We start from the raw sequence: 12071 nt of genomic DNA, 5'->3' as shown, positions 1-12071 counted from the left end.
AAAGCAGACTGATAGTTGGGTGGGGAGGGTGGGGTAGAAGAGGAAGGAATGCAGTAGCCTGGAAAGGGCACGGCTTCCTAGAATCCTTAAGAGGAGCACTCCACACTGCAACATTTGGTTGCAGGTCCCATTTGTTTATACCATGGGTTGGCAAACTAAGGCCTGGGGGCCAGATCCGGCCCAATTGCCTTCTGGATCCGGCCCGCAGACAGTCTGGGAATCGCCGCGTGGATCACCGTGGGGATTCTGATAGTTCGGGCTGCTCCCTCCCTCCTCCTGGCTTCTCCCTGCCCAGCCTAGAAGAGGAAGGGGGTGGGCTTTGTTGAGCTGCAGTTGGCTGTGCGCCATTTTAAGCAGCCCCTCTCCAGAGCCAGTCCTTTCATGCCACTCATCGTCCCTCTGCCGCCGCCACCCCATGCTGCTCACAAGGCACAGGTAAGTAGCCACCGGGGCTCGTCCAGTGCTGTGGAGAAGGGAGAGGAGAGTCGAGGGGATCCCCCCCCCAAAAAAATAGTCTGGCCCCCCCCCCACAAGGTCTGAGGGATAGTGGACCGGCCCTCTGCGGAAAAAGTTTGCTGACCCCTGGTTTATACCATGATACTCTGTCCCTCAGACACGAAGAAAGCTGCCTAATACTGAATCAGACCACTGGTTCATCTAACTCAGTATTGTCCACACACAAACCGGCAGTGGCTCTCAAGGGTCTGAGGCAAGAGTCTTTTTCAGCCCAACCTGGAGATGGCAGGTATTGAACTTGGAACCTTTTACATGTGCTCGGTTACTTTTGTTCTTTTCCTAAACGGCAGCCGCAAAGTTTACACTTAGAAACAAGCTATAGTGAACACAGATAAACATCAACTAGAAATGTGCTTAAGAACATAGCTTAAAACTAAAGCATTCACTTCCTTGTCTGCTTCAGGATAGGCTGCCTTGCAAATAATGCATTAGTACTGAGGTTCCGCTGCAACAGATTCAAGTGAATAGGAAAGTATGTTGGCCTATTTCAGGCCTTATTTCTTACCATGGCTGCTGCCATTGCCCTTCAGCAAAGTAAAGCAGTAATGAGCGCATTGGGGCCCATTGGCTAATCCCCGGAGCATTTTCAGGTAAGGAATGTAAATTGTTGAGGGAAGGAGGTCTCCCATTTGTCTAACAAATTTAGACAAAACAACCTACAAAAAAAGTATAGAAACATTTGCCTAGGAAGAAATATATGCCAAAAAGCCAAAGGCCCCCAAAGTTAAAGTTTTAAAATAACTTGCAATGTACACAATCTGTTCAGACGCTAACAACCAAAATCAAATCACTTTTCTAGCCTTGATTTTCTTAAAACTGGTATTGGTTGTACAAGAATTCCCCACCCCTTCCAAGTCACTAGGGCAGGCATGGAGAACTTTTGGCCCTCCAGACATGGCTGAACTACAACTCCCATCATCCCTGGCCATTGGCTATGCTTGCTGGGACAGATAGGAGCTGTAGTTCATCAATGCCTTAAGGGCCAAAGGTGTCCCATACATGCACTAGGTGAACGATCCAGTTAAATGTTAAGTACATTTAAATCCCATCAACTGCAGTGGGGGAGATTTAAGAGTATTTTTGCACTCTTGCACTGAAATCAATGGGACTTGAAAACGCTGAACTTTTGCTGGATTATGCCCCATGGCATACAGTAACTTTAAAAAACTTTAAGGAAACATGGAAAACTGCTTAGCATTTAGAATGCTCAATGTAATCCTTTCAAATGCCCAATGCAGCAAGCAAATTCCCAAATGCAGAGGGAAGCAGGGGGTGGGGTGGCGTTGAAAAACAACTGAATATCCTTTATCCACCTTTGCTGTCACTATCATTTTAAGCAGTTGTGTTGTTTCAGACAACATGTTTGGTGCCGCAGGAGGACAGCTGGGTGTGCCTCAGCTTGTCTCCTCTTCCTATGAAATGCAATCCTCCATAGCCTTTGGGGAAATATGAATCATAGAATCATAGAGTTGGAAGAGACCACAAGGGCCATCGAGTCCAACCCCCTGCCAAGCAGGAAACACCATCAGAGCACTCCTGACATATGGTTGTCAAGCCTCTGCTTAAAGACCTCCAAAGAAGGAGATTCCACCACACTTCTTGGCAGCAAATTCCACTGTCGAACAGCTCTTACTGTCAGGAAGTTCTTCCTAATGTTTAGGTGGAATCTTCTTTCTTGTAGTTTGGATCCATTGCTCCGTGTCCGCTTCTCTGGAGCAGCAGAAAACAACCTTTCTCCCTCCTTTCTCCCATATGATGTGCTACTAATTGTTTTTAAATGCTTTCAAGAAAACCCAAGCCCGAACAACAGTGGAGGGAACTGGTATTTTCTCACCTGACGCTGAGGTGGTCTTTGGTGGGCTATCCCAATATACGATCCTATGATGGTGGAACTCTGCAGGGGCTCCGAAGGACACCAGTACTCAAGAGCAAGCTCCAGATTAAATGGATCCTTCTTGTACAGCTCAGCAATCTGTAGAACAGAAATAATGTGAGTCCTATATACCTACAAACACACACACACACACACACACACACACACACACACACACACTATAGCCTATCATGATCTTTAGGAACATTGCCTTTCACCTGATTATCATCCGTGCGCCAAATTCAAATACAAAACAGATTCCATTAGCAGCAGCCCCAGCTATGTTAACACTACAATGGTACCTCGGGTTACATACGCTTCAGGTTACATACACTTCAGGTTACAGATTCCGCTAACCCAGAAATAATACCTCGGGTTAAGAACTTTGCTTCAGGATGAGAACAGAAATCGCATGGCAGCAGCGGGAGGCCCTATTAGCTAAAGTGGTGCTTTAGGTTAAGAACAGTTTCAGGTTAAGAACGGACCTCCGGAACGAATTAAGTACGTAACCAGAGGTACCACTGTATTCCGTTCCATAGTCACAAAATTCCCTGGGGCAGCTTTTTCTGACTAAAGACTAATTTGCCAGCAATAAGAAGAAATATAGTTACTTTAGCATACCTTACATCACATCTGGTATTTTTTAAGTAGGATACAAAAGTGCCATTTTTCTAGAAAAAGAGTTGCCAGAACTCACCATGAATGCTTCTCTTATAGTTGCAATGGAGCCCACCTGAGAGGTGCCAGAAGTGTATTTAATATAAGATTTGGCACCAATGTTCTTGCTATTCCAACTGTATTATTTTAACCAATGTACCAATATTTTTTTTTAATGAAAATATAATGACTTCTCAACATTTTACTTTTTAAAAGAACTTACTAAAAACATCAGATGCTCCAGATCCCGTCTAAGAGAAAGAGGTGGCTCATTACCCAATTGTATACTCATGTGTATCATGCGAGCATCTTCATCAGCACGGTTTCTTAGCTGTTTCACCTACACAGTTTGCCAAGGAAATAAATTTATTGATAATTAACTATGAAGCGAACAAGAGCAGACAGCTTTTACAGGCACTTGACTAAACCTCATTAGCATGTATTTATGAAAGGGCCACTAGAATCTTTTTTAAATGTATCCTTAAAGATTTACCACACTGTAAGATTACATGAGGAACTGGTTCTTTACACCAGTACCAAAGATGCATATGAGATAAGAGAAAACTGTTGACATTACTAATTACATCTATTTAAGACCCACTGATTTCAAAGGTACAAAATTGATCACATGCTTGTCTCTCTCACTGAAATCTATTTACAGATAGGTAGCCGTGTTGGTCTGCCATAGTCAAAATAAAAAAATTCCTTCCAGTAGCACCTTAAAGACCAACTAAGTTAGTTCTTGGTATGAGCTTTCGTGTGCATGCACACGAAAGCTCATACCAAGAACTAACTTAGTTGGTCTTTAAGGTGCTACTGGAAGGAATTTTTTTATTTTGACTAAAATCTATGGGACTGAAACATGTCTCATTCTAGCTGAATTGCGCCCCCATTCCCCAAAAAGTTAGTCGCCATGTAGAAAAAGTGCAATTGTTGTGTCTGTTTCATATAACAATAGCAGGCAACTGAATAGAATAAAAAAGCATGACTCATTCAAATGAAGCTCAGGCCTATTACTAGAATTTTCCAGATTGGATAATTATATTATATATAATATAAAGCTAGTCAGCAAATATTGAAGGATGCCTATGCAAGTAGTTTAATTCAAATAAACAGCAGAACAGCACAATCCGATGCATGTATACCCAGAAATAAACCCACTGAATTCTATGGAGCTTCCTCCAAAAGTATATGGATATACAATGGCAGCTTATGTATATTTAACCTTGGAGTAAGTCCCATTAAACAGAATGAGAATGACTTTCAAGGAGATCTATGTAAGATTAACATGACCAAGTTGAGAGATTGTTACTAGAAAAGAGAACTACCCCAGCAAATAGTAAAGATGATGAGCCAACCAGCCAAAATAGTATTACTAACATAAAATAATTTATATGTGCACAATCTGGAAGAGGGCAAGGACCACAACAGCAAGTAGTTCCTTTTTCTAAGAAAAAACATTAAAGTACTTAGACTGGTCATTGGTGCTTAAGACAGGATTTAGCCAAACAATGTGCAGTATGCATGCAACTTACGCGCATTTAACATGTGCAATTTCATCTTTACATGGTTGAAGGCTGACCAGCTGAAATCTCAAGGGACAGAAAGTTTTTAAGCACTCTGCCTTGCTTGGTGGGGTAAGACCCTTTTGGCGCAATAGTTCCAGAAGCTAAGATTGCTTGTGCAGGGGTGGTTCAAGTATATGTGTTTTTGCACACACATGCCATCCTTGGAACATAGCCCGCATGCAAGGACCCAGTTGTCAATTGGACAAGCACAAAATGGTCGCCAAGTGTATTTTAAAATTTCACACATATATGAACACATAATTCCCACACTGAAATGCTTATATTAGTCTGCATAAATAGATTGCATTGGAATATTTGTCCTACTTATATCCAGTCCACAAAAATACAACTTACCTTCATTGGCATGAGAGCAAGAAAGTCGGTGGTAAGGTTGTGGATTCTACGTATGTAAAATTCCTCTTGGTAGAAGTTTTCAGCTCTCACCACAGATTCAGTAAGGAACAAGAAAACGTTGTCTGCAATTGCTAACTCTGCCATTGCTTCATCTGCCTCAGCAAATTCTGCAAGTGCTGAAGAGAATGAAGAAAAATGAATGCAAGAGACAGACTAATAAAGCTACTATCGGATTTTTAAACTTTAAATCCATTGTTGTATATTGTTTTAAATGTTTGTTTTGCTTTTGGGATTGTAGTCCCATTTGTGTATCACAAGCTGGTCTCCAACCGTAATAATAAATTACTATTATTAATTATTATTATTATTACTATTATTATTATTATTATTGCTATTATAAAGCTACTAACTGCGCATACATTTCATAAGCAGCATACTTAAGGGTTGGCAGCTTAAACAAAGGAATATGCATGATGGATTGGCTTCCTCTGCTAAGCAAAGGAAACAGGTGGGATTGAGTTTCTTGCCTATGAATCAGATTACCTGTCACATCAGTGAACTGTGAAATCCCACGCAAGGCTAGAGCCCAGGCTAACCTAACAGTTCCTTGAAGTCCTGGCAGTTTCCAAGGCCGAGCATCCTGAAGGCGTGTATGGATTGCAGCTATATATTGTCTCTCTGTTAACAGTGGCAGCTGGTGCATCAGTTCTACATTTTTTTAAAAAGCAAATACAAAATAGAAGTTTAATACAGAAAGAAATGTTGTTTCAAGTCCACTGAAAATAAAATGGATGACTCAGCAAATACAATAACCTCTTTCACCTCTTTTATTTTGTAATTCAGAGCTAAATAGCTCCCATCAAATTTTGTGAACTATTCAATTAAGAACTGTGGAGAAGAAATGGGGAAGTCTGGGAAACAGCAGAAATTTAACTCATCTTAATCTATATGAATGACATATATTTTGGCATAACCAGAAAACTAGTTTTACCTTCTCGATCTTCAGTGGCCTGTTCCAGAAAGCTGACATCAAAGCAATAGAGGAGTGCCATAAGAAGTGCCAAGTTTACTTTGTCCAATGAACCATCAGCTTCTACAGTCACTTTCTCTAAGTAAGTAATCAGGATTAAAGTATCATCCCGGCTCAGTGGTGACTGGCAAGCCCAAACAAATAAACTCTCTGCCAGTGCCTGCCTACACTCCTTGATGAGATCAGAAACCTAAAAAAAAAAATCAAAACCAAGTTACTACATATGTAGCTTCAAAATATGCTTTTATCATATACAAAACAATACTATCCATGTTTATTCAAAGGTCAGCCCCACTGATTTAAAAAGGACTTGCTCTTTATGAAAATGCATAGAATTTGTCAATCCCAAAACTAATTTTTTTATAACCAAAAGCAGGATTTTAAGATGTTTCTTAGCATGACTAATATTTGCAACTACACCATGAAATGAACAAAAGACTGGACACTGATCAAGTTCACATGTAATGTCAAACCATAGTTTCACATTATACGAATGAGCCTTAGGTTTCTGCACAGCCTACTTCCCTCGCTTGCTCCAGTCCCCAACATAACTTCCTTGTTTGCAGCAATGCATACTTTGGTGTTACATCTGAACTGCCAAACACTGAAGTAAGTGTATGTGAGCTAAAGACTCGCCGTGCAATGACAAACCACAGCCTTGTACTACATGTGAACTTTGTCAGTGTCTTTGTGATGGCCTGGGACTTGGGAGCCAGAGGAGTCTCAGTCCGCACCGGATCCTTTGCCTCAGGCGGCAGCTGAACCTAGTCTGGGGCCAGATTCTGAAGAGCCCCAATCTGCACAGGTTCCCCTGCAACAAGCACCAGCTGGGCGGAGTCAGGGGCCTGAGCCTGCCCTGGCTCCAGATGCGGAGATTACCTTGTTGCCTCCAGCTGGTCAATCACTTATAGATGCTCCACTGCCAGTTGGGTCAGGAGAGGCTGAGGCGGCCTCTGGGTCTAGTAACCCACCGACATCTCCCAAGCTGCAGAGACTGAGGTCTGAGAGACCTGAGTACTCGCAGGAGGAGTGCTCGCCTTCAGGCGAGACAGGGAGGTGAGTCACCAGGGGATCAGGACTGGCCGTTACCCTGACAGGGTAACCCCACCCCAGGTTGTGGAAGCAAGGTTGCTGTTTGCCGGAACCTGCCTGTGATCCTGTGCCTGACTTTGCCTAGTTTCCTGCCTTGGCCCTGTTGGACTGACTCCTCACGGAACCCTTGGATTCGGGACCGGACCTGGACCGTGCTGCTCGGGTTACCCCCAGGTCCAGCACAGTCTTCATACTTGGAAGAACTTATACTTCTTATATGGCAATACTCACTTGCATGTTGGAAAATCACATGTACATCATCACATGCTAAGACTGCATGCATTTCTGCACTCATATTCACAAGATGAAAAGGACGTATGTGCTCATCAGTATCTTTCATAGAAATTATATCCCATGCTACATGTGAAGCAGTCACCACCATTAACATTTTTGGAAGCAAAGGGGAGTAGAACATCAGGGCGGGAGGTGGCAACCCTTGATGTTTTTATAGCAAATAAATTTTCAAGTACTTACTGTCTCTGACATCTTAAGCATTTACCTCTTTGCGATGTTTCTCACTGCCCAATCCTCGGTCTCTCTGCAGTTTCTCAAACTCAGTGTTTACATCAATTTGAGACACCAAAGTCAGAATTTTATGTGTGAGACCCTGCTCCATCAATTCATCTGTAAAGCGTGTTGTTATGGATACCAATTCAGGACTGAAATCAAAAGGAACAAATTCCAGAAACACCATTAAAACAAATGTGAAAAACAGAAGCTTCTGTGATGGAGACAAAGCAAAATGCCAAAAGCAGAATCATAATTTATAGGGGGAAACAGGGGCGAATCTCTCCCTTCTGCAGCACTTCAAAAAAATCTAGGTTCAATATAGAAATATTGTTACTGTTTTAGTTTAGGTATTTTCAGAAGCTGTTGCTTAAGAATACAGACCTGAGTTCCAGTGTCCAGGTCTTGCCTCGCCGAGACTGGATGAGTGTCCGCAATGAATTTGCAATGCATCGCTTCCCATCCCAGTATAAAAGAACAGCTACTAAACCCCTGGATAGCCCAGGAAAACGAGGCTGCTGATGCTCCCCTGGAAGAAAGTTACAGTCATAAGAGAGGTCTCCATTTATGCCACCTCTTGTGTTTCTACTATCATTCTCTCTCCCTCCCCTGCCACTGGTGCTCAAATTATGGGTAGAAAGGTAGATGGGCCCTTAATGAAATGCAGAAACCCATCCTTTCTCTCTCTCTTTCACCCACACCATTTCAGCCAAATAATGCCCCACCTATTCTAAGAACAGTAGCTAAGGCAGATAGATTCCCTCTGACCGCCACATAAGTCTTGCACCACCTCTCTTTGCATTGTAACATAGATGGCAAAAATATTCCATATTTTTTCTAGTAATCAAAGGGTCTTAGACTACATATTCCAAATTGCATCTTACTATTTTAATATTAATTTAATATTTTAATATCAGTTGTGCAATTACCCTGACAATTTTACAGCCTCATGAGCAAGTAAGGTGTGTATATATATGCATGCAAACATGCATATAACATTCTGCAAGAAATTATTCCAGCTTTAGTAATTATGAAAATCTGCTACTTTTGTTTATTGTGAATCATCTATTCTACTTCTGCTAATGGTGTAAAGGGACAAGAGCTATGGAGAGACGCAGACCCCTAAAACAGAGATATGTATCTTCAGAATAGAATAGAATGGAATAGAACAGAATAGGTCAGCTTGTTCCCATTCCAATATCACATTACCTGCTAGGAGGAGTTCAACAGCTGCCAACTCCCCAATATCGAAAAGATCACTCAAAATAAAGGCCTCTCTGATTAGCTGCTCTGGTAAGAGTCTGGTTCCTTGTTGGCCCTGGATAGCAACTCCTTCTGTACTTGCTTTCTGAACCTTTTCATGCTGTTGGGCATTCTTTGGCTACAAAACAAACAAATTAGAATTGCCAACTCTGACCAAAAATGCATAAGAAAAATGAAATGACATTTCATATGTACAGTATGTCATCATACTGTCAATTCTCCAAACCATGAGAATGAGCTCAGCAGCATTTCCCCATTAGGTGCAGTCTTAATACAGTTACCATATGAAACATGATTTCAATAAACAAGTGCAATACAAACTAAACTTTTTACCACCCATCTCCCAATAGAGCAAAGGTTTACTTTTTACCGGATTTCTGAAGAGAGATATGAAGTCAGACTTGTATTTCTTTAAGATCTGGTCAAGAAGATGTGTTGCTTCAGGTTGCCTTTTCCAGATAGCATTAACCACTGCCTGCCAAATGTCTTTGTAGGGCCCCCACAAACTGGCAGCTAAAAATAATATAAACAATACTTTCACAACAGGAGATTGTGACAAAACATTACAAAACACAATTAAATCAAATGAATTATCTAAAAGGTGTGGCAAAACCAGCAGTCCTGCTGCCATACAGATAGTAATGCGACCCTTACTGTATTATAAGCAGTAGTGGCTGCTGCAGTCTTGAAGAGGTACACACTAGATGGGGTTTCTTGCATTCACTTTATGTAAAACAGAATAATTCAACCCCCAAGCCAGATATGCTGGCGTAATTGAGGTTCAGGATAGAGAATGTTCACATGCATATACAGTACACACACCAATATGATAATGGTACCCTTCATCCAATATTCAGATGCATTTCAGTTGCTTAGAGGAACAAAGGTGGGGAACGGGAGTAAAAAGGAGTCCTCATGCAAGAGCCAGCACAGACTTCAGGTTGCCTTTTATATTAAATATCCCAAACAGCTGCTTTGCACAGGAAAAAGCATAAAACCTCTATGTACACTCGCACGTGTGAAGATCCCAGACAGGAGCCACTGGGCACACAATGCCTCAGTTTGCGTGAACCGCTAAGTTGAACTATGATTTAGCACAAATATGCAGCCTTCCAAAGGGGAGCTTACAGCTGCTTTGCTCCTCCTCCACCTCTGGTCTTGCTGTGTTGCTGAGAGCTACCCCATGGTTTAGCTTAGCATGTCATTAGAACCCGTGCTCATGGCTTGTCTCCTCTAGGCAAACCACAAGTTGTAAACCAAGGCAAAACATTGGTTACAGCTCATGATTTGATTGGATGAGACAAACCACAAACCCAAGTTTGGACAATGTGCTATGCCAAACCATGCCTTGGCCCACAGATGAAAAGCAGCCATGATCTCCTCTCTGGGAGTGCTCACACTTGTGTATTTGCACTACTAAGTCATCATTGAGCTTAGTGTTTTTGTACGAACCAAGTTATTCTGATAGACGTGGGAGATCATTTCCTAACAAAAAGGGTTTCCCATATAGAAAATATGCAACAAATGAAGCATCTCGACAGCTAAACGTATTAGTAACTTGGAAATGAAAAGTAGGCAAACACAAGGAAAGGCGCAGCTTCCCAGGCAATTAGAGTTGCCATTCTAGCTGCATCAATGTGTGCTTAACCAATGGAGATTAGCGGTCCAAGTATGATGAAAGTTATTCAGCCAGATGTATGAACTCCAAAACAGGCTTCAAAAAACCTTTTCGTTAAAAGTTCTATAACGTCATTATTTTACTGAATGTTTATCAGTGTAGCCAAATGGACGAGACCAGAGGCCATCAAGCAGAAAAGCAGAGACAATTCTGAATGACCCAGAAGGAACCCTATGATGAGTTACACTGTCATAGCAGTGAGTGTTGGCGCGAGTGGAGAGAGGGGCAGCACCCCACTTATCTTTTTAAAAAAACCCCAGAAACCGATTTATTGCCGGTTACATTTATGTACTGGCACCGAGCTGTAAAAATTGTATGGGCGAAGCCAATGGAGAGGCACTACAAACTGGAGGGACCGGCGCGATGCAGCTGCGGGATGCAACCCTACATCCGTTTACCTGGTAGCAAATCCCATTGAACTCAACGGGACTTACTTCCGAGTAGCCACATGGAGGATTGCAAGGCATATATGTAGGAACGCCGACAGTAGTATATGTTGGAGTGGAAGATAGGAGGAGGCGCCACGACGGGCAGCACGATGGTCCCTCCCGCCGTGAAGAGAAGGGCGCCGGCCAGGGCGCCAGGAGCCCCTCGCTCCCGAACTCGGGGGGGGGGGCGGGAGGGAGCGAGGGTCACACTGCGGGACCGACACCTCCCTTCACGGCCTCCGGGCCGCACACGGGCCTCCCCGTACCTGAAATTACCGCCAACGGCGCCGACATCTTGGACGCTCACTGACTCGAGCCAAAGCGCCCCTGCAGCCGAGAAGACCCCAAAACAGTAAGAGGCGAATAAATTAATGCCTGAGCAAGAAATAGCCCTCGGAAAGATGCACATATTTAGGCTGCTGATCAGCCGGTCTCCTCCGTTATGTGGCATTTACTACATCGAGCCCCACCCAGCTCTCAATTCATTACAAAAAGAAAACCGTTCAGCTTGAATATTTGGAGCACAGGCGCAGCGTGGCCACCTAATCGGTAAGTTCAAGACCCAGAAGCAAAGGATGCTGGGAATTGCGGTTCTTGCTCTCTTCTTGGTAGAAAGGCGGGAAAGGGAAAAGCAGCCTTTAAGACTAAACGCTCCTCCTAGGGAATACAGTGGTACCTCTGGTTAAGAACTTAATCCGGAGTAGTACAGCCTATTATGCACAATGGAATTTACTTCTCAATAAACTTGCATAGGATTGCACTGCAAAGGGCTGTTATAAACTGGTTTCAGGGTGGTGGTTTCGTTCAAGGTAGTTGGTGGTAGGGAAGGACCAGCGAAGTTGCATACAAAAACAATGCTGCATCCTTTATCTTTCTTTAGGGGGTTATAGGTAATTTCTATACTTTCCCCCCCCCAACCTGAAAGTAGCAACAGAAGCCTCCATGGTTGATTTTCAGCTCTATGCAAGGCAAAGTCCCTGATCCCCATATCAGCTTGGGAAGTGTTCGCGTGTAATGTTTTTAACTCTTCCAGTATGTCAGTTGTGGCTGATGTTAATGCGTTAGAGAACACGAGGCGGCTGTTTTGCATGGGGGGGGGGGCGTG

At 42.9% G+C, this 12071-nt stretch overlaps 1 protein-coding gene across 3 annotated transcripts in view; it reads right to left on the bottom strand.

Moving 5' to 3' along the window:
- NUP205 (nucleoporin 205) overlaps positions 1–11320 on the bottom strand; it is a 43426-nt gene extending 32106 nt beyond the window's left edge. The window contains exons 1-11 of one of the 3 annotated variants that reach the window (XM_083462843.1): positions 11233–11320; positions 9231–9373; positions 8807–8978; positions 7982–8126; positions 7590–7749; positions 5960–6188; positions 5512–5676; positions 4969–5144; positions 3270–3386; positions 2351–2488; positions 1022–1172 (exon numbers count right to left, since the gene is read on the bottom strand). In XM_083462843.1, coding sequence (XP_083318969.1) covers positions 1022–1172; positions 2351–2488; positions 3270–3386; positions 4969–5144; positions 5512–5676; positions 5960–6188; positions 7590–7749; positions 7982–8126; positions 8807–8978; positions 9231–9373; positions 11233–11260 — 1624 coding nt within the window. In that variant the 5' untranslated portion in view covers positions 11261–11320. Of the gene's footprint in view, positions 1–1021; positions 1173–2350; positions 2489–3269; positions 3387–4968; positions 5145–5511; positions 5677–5959; positions 6189–7589; positions 7750–7981; positions 8127–8806; positions 8979–9230; positions 9374–10936 lie in introns of all 3 variants that reach the window. The other 2 variants (XM_083462844.1, XM_083462842.1) reach the window with 2 other exon arrangements.
- Between the last annotated feature and the right edge of the window lie 751 nt (positions 11321–12071).

Source organism: Podarcis liolepis (assembly GCF_965112155.1).
Source record: "Podarcis liolepis genome assembly, chromosome: 10".
Taxonomy (NCBI): domain Eukaryota; kingdom Metazoa; phylum Chordata; class Lepidosauria; order Squamata; family Lacertidae; genus Podarcis; species Podarcis liolepis.
The sequence above is the reverse complement of the archived record's forward strand: the minus strand, read 5'-3'. Positions and strand labels throughout refer to the sequence as shown.